The sequence below is a fragment of the Oncorhynchus keta genome, chromosome 15 (assembly GCF_023373465.1).
Source record: "Oncorhynchus keta strain PuntledgeMale-10-30-2019 chromosome 15, Oket_V2, whole genome shotgun sequence".
Classification (NCBI taxonomy): Eukaryota; Metazoa; Chordata; class Actinopteri; order Salmoniformes; family Salmonidae; genus Oncorhynchus; species Oncorhynchus keta.
The window spans coordinates 1,019,789-1,035,189 of NC_068435.1; the positions used below are offsets into that span (position 1 = coordinate 1,019,789).

Sequence of the window (15,401 nt, forward strand, 5' to 3'; positions counted from 1 at the left end):
GAAAACCGTAGTCTGGCTTTTTTATGGCGTTTTTGGAGCAGTGGCTTCTTCCTTGCTGAATGGCCTTTCAGGTTATGTCGATATAGGACTTGTTTTACTGTGGATATAGATACTTTTGTACCGGTTTTCTTCAGCATCTTCACAAGGTCCTTTGCTGTTGTTCTGAGATTGATTTGCACTTTTCACACCAAAGTACATTCATCTTTAGGAGACAGAACACGTTTCCTTCCTGAGTGGTATGACGGCTGCGTGGTCCCATGGTGTTTATACTTGCATACTATTGTTTGTACATATGAACGTGGTACCTTCAGGCATTTGGATATTGCTCCCAAGGATGAACCAGACTTGGCAGATTTCTTTTGATTTTCCTATGATGTCAAGCAAGGAGGCACTGAGTTTGAAGGTAGGCCTTGAAATACATCCACAGGTACAAATGATGTCAATTTGCCTATCAGAAGTTTCTAAAGCCATGACATAATTTTCTGGAATTTTCCAAGCTGTTTAAAGGCACAGTCAACTTAGTGTATGTAAACTTCTGACCCACTGGAATTGTGATACAGTGAATTATAGGTGAAATAATCTGTCTGTAAACAATTGTTGGAAATATTACTTGCGTCATGCATAAAGTAGAAGTCCTAATAAACTTGCCAAAACTATAGTTTGTTAACAAGTGGAGTTGTTGAAAAATGAGTTTTAATGACAACAACCTAAGTTTATGTAAACTTCCCCTTTGAACTGTATGTGTTAATTACATACCTGTAACTCACCTGTAACTCACCTGTAACTCACCTGTAACTCACCTGTAACTCACCTGGAATACTCCTCTAGACCTTTAGCGCCTGTCACAGCCGTTAACCTCACCTTCTGTTAGGAACAGCGTCAGCCAAGCTTGTACGACTGACACCAAGTCACCCTTATACCTGTACTGACTAGACTTGCCTGAGGAACCGACGCTAAGTCACCTTTATACCTGTACCTAAATAGACTAGACTGGGGGCCCGACGCTAAGTCACCTTTATACCTGTACCTAAATAGACTAGCCTGGGGGACCGACGCTAAGTCACCTTTATACATGTACCTAAATAGACTAGACTGGGGGCCCGACGCTAAGTCACCTTTATACCTGTACCTAAATAGACTAGACTGGGGCCCGACGCTAAGTCACCTTTATACCTGTACCTAAATAGACTAGACTGGGGGCCCGACGCTAAGTCACCTTTATACCTGTACCTAAATAGACTAGACTGGGGGACCGACGCTAAGTCACCTTTATACCTGTACCTAAATAGACTAGACTGGGGACCGACGCTAAGTCACCTTTATACCTGTACCTAAATAGACTAGACTGGGGCCCCTAAGTCACCTTTATACCTGGACTAGACCGACGCTAAGTCACCTTTATACCTGTACCTAAATAGACTAGACTGGGGGACCGACGCTAAGTCACCTTTATACCTGTACCTAAATAGACTAGACTGGGGGCCCGGCTAAGTCACCTTTATACCTGTACCTAAATAGACTAGACTGGGGGCCCGACGCTAAGTCACCTTTATACCTGTACCTAAATAGACTAGACTGGGGACCGACGCTAAGTCACCTTTATACCTGTACCTAAATAGACTAGCCTGGGGAACCGACGCTAAGTCACCTTTATACCTGTACCTAAATAGACTAGCCTGGGGGACCGACGCTAAGTCACCTTTATACCTGTACCTAAATAGACTAGCCTGGGGGACCGACGCTAAGTCACCTTTATACCTGTACCTAAATAGACTAGCCTGAGGAACCGACGCTAAGTCACCTTTATACCTGTACCTAAATAGACTAGCCTGAGGGACCGACGCTAAGTCACCTTTATACCTGTACCTAAATAGACTAGCCTGGGGGACCGACACTAAGTCACCTTTATACCTGTACCTACATAGACTAGCCTGGGGGACCGACGCTAAGTCACCTTTATGTACCTGACTAGCCCCGGGCGACCAACGCTAAGTCACCTGTACTGGACTAGACTAGCCCGGGCGACCAACGCTAAGTCACCTGTACCTGACTAGCCTATTCCGGGCGACCAATGCTCAGTCACCTGTACTGGACTAGACTAGCCCGGGCGACCAACGCTAAGTCACCTGTACCTGACTAGCCTATTCCGGGCGACCAATGCTCAGTCACCTGTACCTGACTAGCCTATTCCGGGCGACCAATGCTAAGTCACCTGTACCTGACTAGCCTATTCCGGGCGACCAACGCTAAGTCACCTGTACCTGACTAGACTAGGGTTAGAGACTATTTTTTGAAACAAATCAGATCAAATATGTATATCCACTGTTCATATATAGAAGATTCTGTTTTGCATTTGATCTGATCCTTTACCTTTATATACCTGAAACCTTTCTTTGTGATGCAAAGTCAAACATGTTTATATTGAGTTATTTCTGGTGTTCCTGTGTGTCATTCCAGGCTTAGCTCTACTGACGTTAAGTCACCTTTATACCTGACCTGACTAGACTAGTTGTTCCTGTGTGTCATTCAGTGTTTAGCTGTACTAAAATGTATTATTCTGGACATCCATATCTTTCTCTCTCCTTTCTTCCTATAGGTTTAATTTGGGACACAGGTCATTGTTAATTGCCTAGTACTGTTCATTAAGGCACATTTTAAAATGGCACCCTATTGTCTATGGGCCATGGACAAAATTAGTGCACTATATATAGAGAATAAGATGCCATTGAGTCATGACCAGTTGTAACTTGGCTGTTTTTAAAACTATAAGACACCCCATATAGAATATGATCTATAAGTGACTACTGTCTATTATTATAATAATATAATGATATTGAACTTCTGCCAAGCTGTATATGTGGAGATATCATATGATAGGAGAAATGCTTTGGCCATTTATTTAGCATTTAATGATTCATGATTTGATGTTCTCCCTCCCTGAAGACAGTAAGATGTTTCTCTATCTGTGCTTTCACATATAATATCCCACGGAATACTACAGCTTAGTAAATATAGATGTTCTGATTAGCAGAATTAGCTATATATCTTATCATGTTTATAATCTAAATGGGATTCATATGATTGTTGCATTATTCCTATAATGATTTATTTTATTAGCTACATATGGATCTATGTTTAAATCTAGCAGGGTAATGCAGTCAGTGGTTAGTTACCAACATATTGAATGTGTGCCTATACTCTATAACACATAAGAAAAACAAGCCACAACAAGCCACAACAAGCCACATTCAACAAGCCACGTAAGATAAAGAGATGTTATCACCGACAGGGTTTGTGATGGCCGTCTAAATGTCTTAGACTTCACTCTCTTCAATCAAAGTCAACTGGGTTAAAAGGTACATAAAAAATCCTCATTGTTTCTGGAATATTTTACCTCACTTAGTTTTTCAGAAGCTTGAAGGGCTTCATTTTTTACTACAATGCCCGTATATTGTGGGCAAACTTCCTGTGGAATTGGCGGCTTTTCACAAGCAGGCTTTAATGTGCTGGGCTTTGTTGTATAAACACAACTTTTCACCTCATAATTAAATAGAAACAAGATGTTATTTAACCATAAATGGTTCTCTAAAAACATTGTCCTTGTCAGCCAATTAGTTAATATTAGTGGGAATCTATTTACACAGAGAGAATTTATGGAAAGATACGACTTTGAGGTTTCAAGCAAGGAATATGACAGTTATTAAAACTATATCTAGTGGGATAAAAACATTACTACTGAATAATGCATATTTTGGAATATCTCCTATTGTAGGTGATATCCAGGTTTACTAGATAAGAAATTCAACAATTGTTTATTAAGGGATATTTTCTACAGGAAGTCTATTCCCTCTGCGATATTTTGTTGGGCTTCATTGTTTGATGTAAACTGACGCTTGGTTCACTACACACAGAGTTTTGATGACCAATAACGTAAAAGGAGATCTCCTTTAAGATGCTCCATAGATTCTATCCGTGTAATAGCTTGATTTCTAAATATATACCTGATGTTACCAGTGAATGCAGTTTTTGTGAATTAGAAACAGAATCGATTGAACACTTATTCTGTCTTTGTTTATATAGTGAAGTGTTCTGGACTGATGTAAAACTGTATCTTGGCAACAAAATTATAAAGTTAAAGTTTGACATATCGTTTTACTACACTGATTCCACAATTGAACGTGAGTATGTCATACATCTCTTTATTTTACTAGGAAAATGTTCCATATACAAGTCAAAATGTATGAAGAAAAAGACCCTTTTGATTTGGAAAACTATTTAGAGTCATTAAAACATATACAAAACAAAATGTCTACAAAATCTATCCGTTACGTGCCTGTATTTGAATTGATATATTGTTTCATTTTTTTCTTATTTCCCTCTGGCTGTTCTGTTTATGTTTTTCATGTTTAAAGTTAATAACAATACATACATATATATATATAACTACAGTGGGGAGAACAAGTATTTGGTTTTCCGACATACAAAGCATGTAGAGGTCTGTAATTTTTATCATAGGTACACTTCATCTGTGAGAGACGGAATCTAAAACAAAAATCCAGAAAATCACATTGTATGATCTTTAAGTAATTAATTTGCATTTTATTGCATGACATAAGTGTTTGATACATCAGAAAAGCAGAACTTAATATTTGGTTCAGAAACCTTTGTTTGCAATTACAGAGATCATACGTTTCCTGTAGTTCTTGACCATGTTTGCACACACTGCAGCATGGATTTTGGCCCACTCCTCCATACAGACCTTCTCCAGATCCTTCAGGTTTCGGGGCTGTCGCTGGGCAATACGGACTTTCAGCTCCCTCCAAAGATGTTCTATTGGGTTCAGGTCTGGAGACTGGCTAGGCCACTCCAGGACCTTGAGATGCTTCTTACGGAGCCACTGCTTAGTTGCCCTGGCTGTGTGTTTCGAGTCATTGTCATGCTGGAAGACCCAGCCACGACCCATCTTCAATGCTCTTACTGAGGGAAGGAGGTTGTTGGCCAAGATCTCACGATACATGGCCCCATCCATCCTCCCCTCAATACAGTGCAGTCGTCCTCTCCCCTTTGCAGAAAAGTATCCCCAAAGAATGATGTTTCCACCTCCATGCTTCACGGTTGGGATGGTGTTCTTGGAGTTGTACTCATCCTTCTTCTTCCTCCAAACATGGCGAGTAGAGTTTAGACCAAAAAGCTCTATTTTTGTCTCATCAGACCACATGACTTTCTCCCATTCCTCCTCTGGATCATCCAGATGGTCATTGGCAAACTTCAGACGGGCCTGGACATGCGCTGGCTTGAGCAGGGGGACCTTGCGTACGCTGCAGGATTTTAATCTATGACGGCATAGTGTGTTACTAATGGTTTTCTTTGAGACTGTGGTCCCAGCTCTCTTCAGGTCATTGACCAGGTCCTGCCGTTTAGTTCTGGGCTGATCCCTCACCTTCCTCATGATCATTGATGCCCCACAAGGTGAGATCTTGCATGGAGCCCCAGACCGAGGGTGATTGACTTCTTCCATTTTCTAATAATTGCGCCAACAGTTGTTGCCTTCTCACCAAGCTGCTGGCCTATTGTCCTGTTGCCCATCCCAGCCTTGTGCAGGTCTACAATTTTATCCCTGATGTCCTTACACCCTCTCTGGTCTTGGCCATTTTGGAGAGGTTGGAGTCTGTTTGATTGAGTGTGTGGACAGGTGTCTTTTATACAGGTAACAAGTTCAAACAGGTGCAGTTAATACAGGTCATGAGTGGAGAACAGGAGGGCTTCTTAAAGAAAAACGAACAGGTCTGTGAGAGCCGGAATTCTTACTGGTTGGTAGGTGATCAAATACTTGTGTCATGTAATAAAATGCAAATGAATTACTTAAAAATCATACAATGTGATTTTCTGGATTTTTGTTTTAGATTCTGTCTCTCACAGTTGAAGTGTACCAGTACCTATGATAAAAATGACAGACCTCTACATGCTTTGTATGTAGGAAAACCTGCAAAATTGGCAGTGTATCAAACACTTGTTCTCCCCACTGAATGTACATGTATGTAGAGTTGTCCTGAGAAGGTTGTCCTGGCACCACATGACCAGGTCTATGACCTCCTCCCTATAATCTGTCTCGTCGTTGTCGGTGATCAGACCAGAGAGGTGGAGGGAGAAGCCCGATCTTGAAGATCACTCCGCAACCAGCATCAGCATTCGATTAATGGCTCAAAATGGCCAGAAGCAAAGCACTCGTCAGTCTATTCTTGTTCTGAGAAATGAAGGCTATTCCATGCAAGAAATTGCCAAGAAACTGAAGATCTGTACAATGCTGTGTAGAAATAGAAATAGAATAGAAGTGGGAGGCTGCGCTGTCGTGGCAATTTCCCTTAATACTAAATGAGGAGAGTTACAAACCACACACCAGTCAGAGTTATACTTAAACTTCATCTTTTAATAGTATGAGAATTACAATAGCCCTTTGTCTATAAAATACTTATTTTCCACCATAATTTGCAAATAAATTCTTCAAAAATCCTACAATGTGATTTTCTGGATTTTTTTTCTCATTTTGTCTGTCATAGTTGAAGTGTACCTATGATGAAAATTACAGGCCTCTGTCATCTTGTTAAGTGGGAGAACTTGCACAATTGGTGGCTGACTAAATACTTTTTTGCCCCACTGTATATTACTGATCCATAGTAGACCTAACAATAGAGATATATTACATTACTGAACCATCTAACTATGCGAACTGCCCAGCGAGCTGCCCAGTGACACGAGCCTACCAGAGCTAAATCACTTCTATGCTCGCTTCGAGGCAAGCAACACCGAAGCATGCATGAGAGCATCAGCTGTTCCGGACGACTGTGTGATCACGCTCTCCGTAGCCGACATGAGTAAGACCTTTAAACAGGTCAACATACACAAGGCTGCGAGGCCAGACGGATTACCAGACTCCGGGCATGTGCTGATCAAATGGCAGGTGTCTTCACTGACATTTTCAACATGTCCCTGATTGAGTCTGTAATACCAACATGTTTCAAGCAGACCACCATGAACACAAAGGTAACCTGCCTAAATGACTACAGACCCGTAGCACTCACGTCCGTAGCCACGAAGTGCTTTGAAAGGCTGGTAATGGCTCACATCAACACCATTATCCCAGAAACCCTAGACCCACTCCAATTTGCATACATCCCAACAGATCCACAGATACCCTTTACCACCTGGACAAAAGGAACACTTATGTGAGAATGCTATTAATTCATTAACTACAGCTCAGCGTTCAACACCATAGTACTCATCACTAAGCTAAGGATCCTGGGACTAAACACCTCCCTCTGCCACTGGAACATGGCCTTCCTGTAGGGCCACCCCCAGGTGGTGAGGGGAGGTAGCTAAACATATGCCATATGATCCTCAACACTGGAGCCCCCCAGGGGTGAGTGCTCTGTCCCCTCCTGTACTCCCTGTTCACCCACGACTGCATGGCCAGGCACGAGTCCAACACGATCATTAAGTTTGCTGACGACAACAGTGGTAGCCCTGAACAATGATGAGACGGCATGTAGGGAGCAGGTCAGAGAACTGGCAGTGTGGTGCCAGGACAACAACCTCTCCCTCAATGTGAGCAAGACTAAGGAGCTGATCGTGGACTAAGTTTAGGACCAAAAGGCTCCTCAACAGCTTCTACCCACAAGCCATAAGACTGTTGGACATTTCATAAAACCACCACTGGAAAATTTACATTGAACCCCCCCCTCCTCTGTTTTGCACACTGCTGCTACTCTCTGTTTATTATCTATACATAGTCACTTCACCCCTACCTACATGTACTCTCTGTTTATTATCTATGCATAGTCACTACACCCCTACCTACATGTACACTGCTGCTACTCTCTGTTTATTATCTATGCATAGTCACTACACCCCTACCTACATGTACTCTCTGTTTATTATCTATGCATAGTCACTACACCTCCATCTACATGTTCAGATTACCTCAACTAGTCTATACCCCTGCACACTGACTCGGTACCCCTGAGCCTCGTTATTGTTATTCTTATTGTGTTATTATTATTACTTTTTATTTTAGTCTACTTGGTAAATATTTTCTTCTTCTTGAACTGCACTGTTGGTTAAGGGCTTGAAGTAATTCACGGTAAACACTTGTTGTATTCGGCGCATGTGACAAATAAAGTTTGATTTGGTTTGATTTGATTTTATTATGGGGGCTGAGTCACTAGCTTACTGGTGCTCGTCCATGCCGTCCCTAGGAGCGGTGTGTCACTTGAGTGGGTTGAGTCACTGACGTGATCTTCCTGTCTGGGTTAGCACGGATTCGTGCTGTGGGGGATATCTTTGTGGGATGTAACTGGCCTTGTCTCAGGGTAGTAAGTTGGTGATCTGTTGATATCCCTCTAGTGGTGTGGGGCCTGTGCTTTGTCAAAGTGGGTGGTGTTATATCCTGCCTTGTTGGCCCTTGTGTATCATCGGACAGGGCCACAGTGTCTCCCGACCCCTCCTGTCTCAGCCTCCAGTATTTATGCTGCAGTAGTTTATGTGTCGGGGGGCTAGTGGCAGTCTGTTATATCTGGAGTATTTCTCCTGTCTTAGGTATTAGTAAACGTTAATAATCGATAAAATTGATCACGGGGCGATCTGTATTCGATAGCAGCAAGTCTTGAAATCATGGTCGATATTCGCCCTTTCATAACTTCCTCTGAGGGACCCGAAGACAGGAAGTGCCTATTCTTCATCTAACCAAGGATAAACTTAAACTCAAATGCCAGTACTGGCGACATCGTGTGGAAGCTGTAGGTAAACTGCACGCTATCTATTTTCCCTTGCCATAGACAATACAGAGACTGGCGGAGGGATATTTTTTTGTATTTTCCCTTGCCATAGACAATACAGAGACTGGCGGAGGGATATTTATTTTGTGAACAGTTTTCCTTGGGGTTTTGCCTCCTACACACGTTCTGTTATAGTCACAGACATGATTTAACCAGTTTTAGAAACTTCAGAGTGTTTTCTATCCACACATACTAATCATATGCATATACTATATTCCTGGCATGAGTAGCAGGACGTTGAAATTTAGCGCGATTTTTAACAAAAAGCTGCAAAAATTCGCAGCCTCCTTACGAGTAGATGAATGTGCAAAGTAGAGATACTGGGGTGCAAAGGAGAAGACAAAAAGATAATATGAGGATGAGGTAGTTGTATGGGCTATTTACAGATTGCCTGAAATGTTCTGAACTTCTTCGGTAGCACGGAAAGGGGCCAGAGATAATTCTCTTCCCGGTGCCAGCGAGGATGCACTCCCTTTGATCGTCTAAAACGAAGGTCGTTGAAACATACGTGACAATGGTATCCATATTGGAGTACTTCGCCAGGAGGTGATGTCATGGATGTCGGTGCCAATGTCTCTCACCATCGACCCAAAATGATGGTGGTCGTGATGGAATCTGATGGGGACCTGCTGAACTGTGGTGGCCATGAGGGAGGGTGCCACTGGGTGTTGACTCCCGGGCTGGTTGGTCCGTCTCAAGCGTGGAAAAGCAGTTTGATAGCTGGATTAGAAGGTCATTGAGAAAGTTCCATAGTTCATTCCTGCTCCGTTCTTAGCTCCATCCATGTAGCTGTATAGTTATTCTCTCTGGGGTCCTGAAGCATCACAGCAGGTCCGGTTGGTCTAGGGGTGACGTGGGACGAACTGTGTCCCACACTCCTCTCCCCTCCTCCCCCCTGCCCTACCCTCTCCTCCCCCATCAGACAGCACAACAGCGACCAGAGATGTCGTCTGAAGGAGTGAGACAGCATGTAGAGGGCAGGGTTCAGGAAGCAGTGGGCGTAGGCCACAATACGACACACAATGTACACAACATGCAGCCGCTCCTTGACCGCACAGTCTACAGGTGTGTAGACAGACATGGCGAATATGAATAGGTTGTACGGTGCCCAGCAGACGATGAACGCTACCACGATACAGAAGACCACTAGCACTGTGCGGTGTTGTCTCCTGGTCGCAGTTACCAGGACCGTCCTGAGAATGGCACTGTAGCAGAGGATGATGATGATTAGAGGGAGGACGAAGAGCAGGGACACCTGCAGGTAGTAGCCCAGCTGTTGGGGGACAGAGAGAGAGGGGGGACAGAGAGAGAGGGAGAGGTTATCTTATTATTATTATTATTATTATTAATATCCAGCTTCTGGGGGACAGAGGGGTTATATATGAAATATCCAACATTGGAAACACTGGTCACAATTAGAAACAGGAATGTCCACTCACTGTTTGCTGAAACACAAAGTACATACAAAGACCATGTCAGTAGAAACGTGTATCACTGAAAGCTTAAACAAACAACAGTGAGCGGACATTTCTCTTTTGTTCTAAGTTACCGTAACCCACCTCCTCATCCGTAGTTCCAGGTGAGACCTCACAGATGAATATTCTTGTCCCGTTTCCCACTTCCTGTACCTGGGAGGATATGACATCACTGAGGGAGGCGGCCAGGCTGACTACCCATGATGCCATGCAGGCGGCCAATGCGTACCCCAGTCGTCTCCGGGGAACGGCTGTCCAACGGGACCCGACGACTATTACACAGCGGTACACCGTCATGGAGGTGAGCAGCATCATACTGCTGTAGAGACCGGTGAAGTGTGCCCCCGTCAACAGCTTACAGGCCTGGGGTCAGAGGTTATAGTTAGGAGTCAGAGGTTAGGGTTAGAGGTCAGAGGTTAGGGTTAGAGGTAATGGTTAGGATTCAGAGATTGAGGGTTAGAGGTTAGGGTTAGTAGTCAGAGGTTAGTGTTAGAGGTTAGGGTTAAGAGTCAGAGGTTAGAATTAGGAATCAGAGTTTGAGGGTTAGAGGTTAGGGTTAGATGTCAGAGGTCAGGGTTAGATGTCAGAGGTTAGGGTTAGGGTTAGGAGTCAGAGGTTAGGGTTAGATATCAGATGTTAGGGTTAGAGGTTAGGGTTAGAGATCAAAGGTTAGGGTCAGAGGTTAGGGTTGAGGGTCAGAGTCATAGTTAGGAGTCAGAGTTTGAGGGTTGGAGGTTAGGGTTAGAGGTCTGAGGTTAGATGTTAGGGTTAGTGATCAGAGGTTAGAGTTTAGGGTTAGGAGTCAGAGGTTGCTATTAGAGGTCAGAGAAAATGATTAGAGGTCTGAGGTCAGGGTTAGATGTCAGAGGTTAGGGTTAGATGTCAGAGGTTAGGGTTAGGAGTCAGGGGTTAGGGTTAGAGTTCAGACGTTAGGGTTAGAGGTTAAGGTTAGAGATCCGAGGTTAAGTTGAGAGATCAGAGGTTACGGTTAGAGCTCAGAGGTTAGGGTTAGAAGAAAGAGGTTAGGGTTAGGAGTCAGAGGTTAGGGTTAGATATCAGATGTTAGGGTTAGAGGTTAGGGTTAGAGATCAAAGGTTAAGGTTAGAGATCAGAGGTTACTGTTGGAGGTTAGAGGTTAGGGTTAGGAGTCAGAGGTTAGGGTTAGGAGTCAGAGGTTAGGGTTAGAGGTTAGGGATAGGAGTGAGAGGTTAGGGTTAGATATCTGAGGTTATGGTTAGAGGTCAGAGGATAGGGTTAGAGGTTAGAGTTAGAGATCAAAGGTTAAGGTTAGAGATCAGAGGTTACGGTTGGAGGTTAGAGGTTAGGGTTAGGAGTCAGAGGTTAGGGTTAGGAGTCAGAGGTTAAGATTAGAGGTCAGAGAAAAGGATTAGAGTTCAGAGGTCAGGGTTAGATGTCAGAGGTTAGGGTTAGAGGTCAGAGGTTATGGTTAGGAGTCAGCGGTTAGAGGTCAGAGGTTAGGGTTAGGATTCAGAGTTTGAGGTTTAGAGGTTAGGGTTAGGAGTCAGAGTTTAGGGTTAGGGTTAGGGTTAGGGTTAGCGTCCAGAGATCACTGTTAGAGGTAAAGTTAGGAGTCAGGGGTCAGAGGTTAGGGTTAAGGTTAGGAGTCAGGGGTTAGGGTCAGAGGTTAGGGTTAAGGTTAGGAGGTTGATGAGATGAGTAATGCAAGATACGTAGACATTATTAAAGTAGCTAGTGGCTAGTGTTTCATTTCCTTTACGTTCCTTAGGCGTTAGAGGTTAGGGTTCGAGGTTAGAGGTCAGAGGTTGAGGTCAGAGGTTAGGGTTAGAGATCAGAAGTCAGGGTTGGTCATACCCACCAGGTCACCGAACATCCAGTGGGAGAGTTGGTAGACGGCCCAGAAGGGCAGGGTCAGGGTAAATAGGAGGTCAGAGGTCAACAGGTTTAGGATGAACAGGTTGGTGACCCTCTTCAGGTCCTCATAACGACACAAGGCAACCAGCAACAATCCGTTACCTAGACAACACAAAACACATCATTAAGTAGACAAACACAGGGGCCTCAAGAGTGACGCAGTGGTCAAAGGCACTGCGTTGCTGTGCTAGCTGTGCCACTAGAGATCCTGGGTTCGAGTCCAGGCTCTGTCGAAGCAGGCCTCCACCGGGAGACTCATGAGGGGGCGCACAAATCGAACGTTGTCCGGGTTAGGGGAGGGTTTGGTCGGCAGGGATGTTCTTGTCCCATCGCTCTCCAGCGATTCCTGTCGAGGGCGCAATGCACGCTGACACGGTTGCCAGGTGAACAGTGTTTCCTCTGACACATTGCTGCGGCTGTCTTCCGGTTTAAGCATTGTGTCAAGAAGCAGTACAATACAGAGGACACCGTTCGTTACCTGGACAATCTGAACACACCGTTACCTCGACAACATGGAACAGACCGCTAACTAGACAACACTGAACACACCGTTACCTCGACAACATGGAACAGACTGCTAACTAGACAACACTGAACACACCATTAACTAGACAACCCAGAACAAACCGTTACCAAGACAACACAAAACACACCGTCAGCTAGACAACACAGACCACACAGTTAACTCAACAAAACAGACCACACAGTTAACTCGACAAAACAAAACACACAGTTAACTAGACAACACAGAACACACAGTTACCTAGACAACACAGAACACACAGTTACCTAGACAACACAGAACACACAGTTAACTAGACAACACAGAACACACAGTTAACTAGACAACACAGAACACACAGTTACCTAGACAACACAGAACACACAGTTACCTAGACAACACAGAACACACGGTTACCTAGACAACACAGAACACACAGTTAACTAGACAACACAGAACACACAGTTAACTAGACAACACAGAACACACAGTTAACTAGACAACACAGAACACACAGTTACCTAGACAAAACAGAACACACAGTTACCTAGACAACACAGAACACACAGTTACCTAGACAACACAGAACACACAGTTACCTAGACAACACAGAACACACAGTTACCTAGACAACACAGAACACACAGTTACCTAGACAACACAGAACACACAGTTAACTAGACAACACAGAACACAGTTAACTAGACAACACAGAACACACAGTTAACTAGACAACACAGAACACACAGTTAACTAGACAACACAGAACACACAGTTACCTAGACAACACAGAACACACAGTTACCTAGACAACACAGAACACACAGTTACCTAGACAACACAGAACACACAGTTACCTAGACAACACAGAACACACAGTTACCTAGACAACACAGAACACACAGTTAACTAGACAAAACAGAACACACAGTTACCTAGACAACACAGAACACACAGTTACCTAGACAAAACAGAACACACAGTTACCTAGACAACACAGAACACACAGTTAACTAGACAACACAGAACACACCGTTAACTAGACAACACAGAACACACAGTTACCTAGACAACACAGAACACACAGTTACCTAGACAACACAGAACACACAGTTAACTAGACAAAACAGAACACACAGTTACCTAGACAACACAGAACACACAGTTACCTAGAGAAAACAGAACACACAGTTACCTAGACAACACAGAACACACAGTTAACTAGACAACACAGAACACACAGTTAACTAGACAAAACAGAACACACCGTTAACTAGACAACACAGAACACACAGTTACCTAGACAACACAGAACACACAGTTAACTAGACAAAACAGAACACACAGTTAACTAGACAAAACAGAACACACCGTTAACTAGACAACACAGAACACACAGTTAACTAGACAACACAGAACACACAGTTACCTAGACAACACAGAACACACCGTTAACTAGACAACACAGAACACACAGTTACCTAGACAACACAGAACACACCGTTAACTAGACAACACAGAACACACAGTTAACTAGACAACACAGAACACACAGTTAACTAGACAACACAGAACACACAGTTACCTAGACAACACAGAACACACCGTTAACTAGACAAACAGAACACACAGTTACCTAGACAACACAGAACACACAGTTAACTAGACAAAACAGAACACACAGTTACCTAGACAACACAGAACACACAGTTAACTAGACAAAACAGAACACACCGTTAACTAGACAACACAGAACACACAGTTAACTAGACAACACAGAACACACAGTTAACTAGACAACACAGAACACACAGTTAACTAGACAACACAGAACACACAGTTAACTAGACAACACAGAACACACCGTTAACTAGACAAAACAGAACACACAGTTACCTAGACAACACAGAACACACAGTTACCTAGACAACACAGAACACACCGTTAACTAGACAACACAGAACACACAGTTAACTAGACAACACAGAACACACAGTTAACTAGACAACACAGAACACACCGTTAACTAGACAACACAGAACACACAGTTAACTAGACAACACAGAACACACAGTTACCTAGACAACACCGAATACGCTGTTGATGACGAAGAGCAAACAGGTTACCTGTGACACTGTGGAGGAAGATGAGGAGGAAGAAACCAAGTTACCTGTGACACTGAGGAGGAAGATGACCAGGAACCAGCCAAGTTACCTGTGACACTGAGGAGGAAGATGACCAGGAACCAGCCAAGTTACCTGTGACACTGAGGAGGAAGATGACCAGGAAGCAACCAAGTTACCTGTGACACTGAGGAGGAAGATAACCAGGAAGCAACCAAGTTACCTGTGACACTGAGGAGGAAGATGACCAGGAACCAGCCAAGTTACCTGTGACACTGAGGAGGAAGATGACCAGGAACCAGCCAAGTTACCTGTGACACTGAGAAGAGGAAGATGACCAGGAACCAGCCAAGTCTCATTACCTGTGACACTGAGGAGGAAGATAACCAGGAAGCAACCAAGTTACCTGTGACACTGAGGAGGAAGATAACCAGGAAGCAACCAAGTTACCTACAGACACTGAGGAGGAAGATGAGGAGGAAGCAACAGAGAATAAGGTGATTTTACCTGTGACACTGAGGAGGAAGATGACCAGGAAATACCTACAGACACTGAGGAGTGATTTATACTAAGATGA

General features: G+C 43.7%; 1 protein-coding gene across 1 annotated transcript; it reads right to left on the reverse strand.

The window, feature by feature from the left end:
• Nucleotides 1–6,406: 6,406 nt before the first annotated feature.
• LOC118380990 (chemokine XC receptor 1) lies at nucleotides 6,407–14,993 on the reverse strand (the record flags this gene model as incomplete). The annotated part of the gene is made up of 4 exons (XM_052464302.1): nucleotides 6,407–10,104; nucleotides 10,391–10,669; nucleotides 12,144–12,301; nucleotides 14,960–14,993. Coding segments are annotated over 4 exons (990 nt in total), but the record flags the coding sequence as incomplete, so codon positions are not given.
• Between the last annotated feature and the right edge of the window lie 408 nt (nucleotides 14,994–15,401).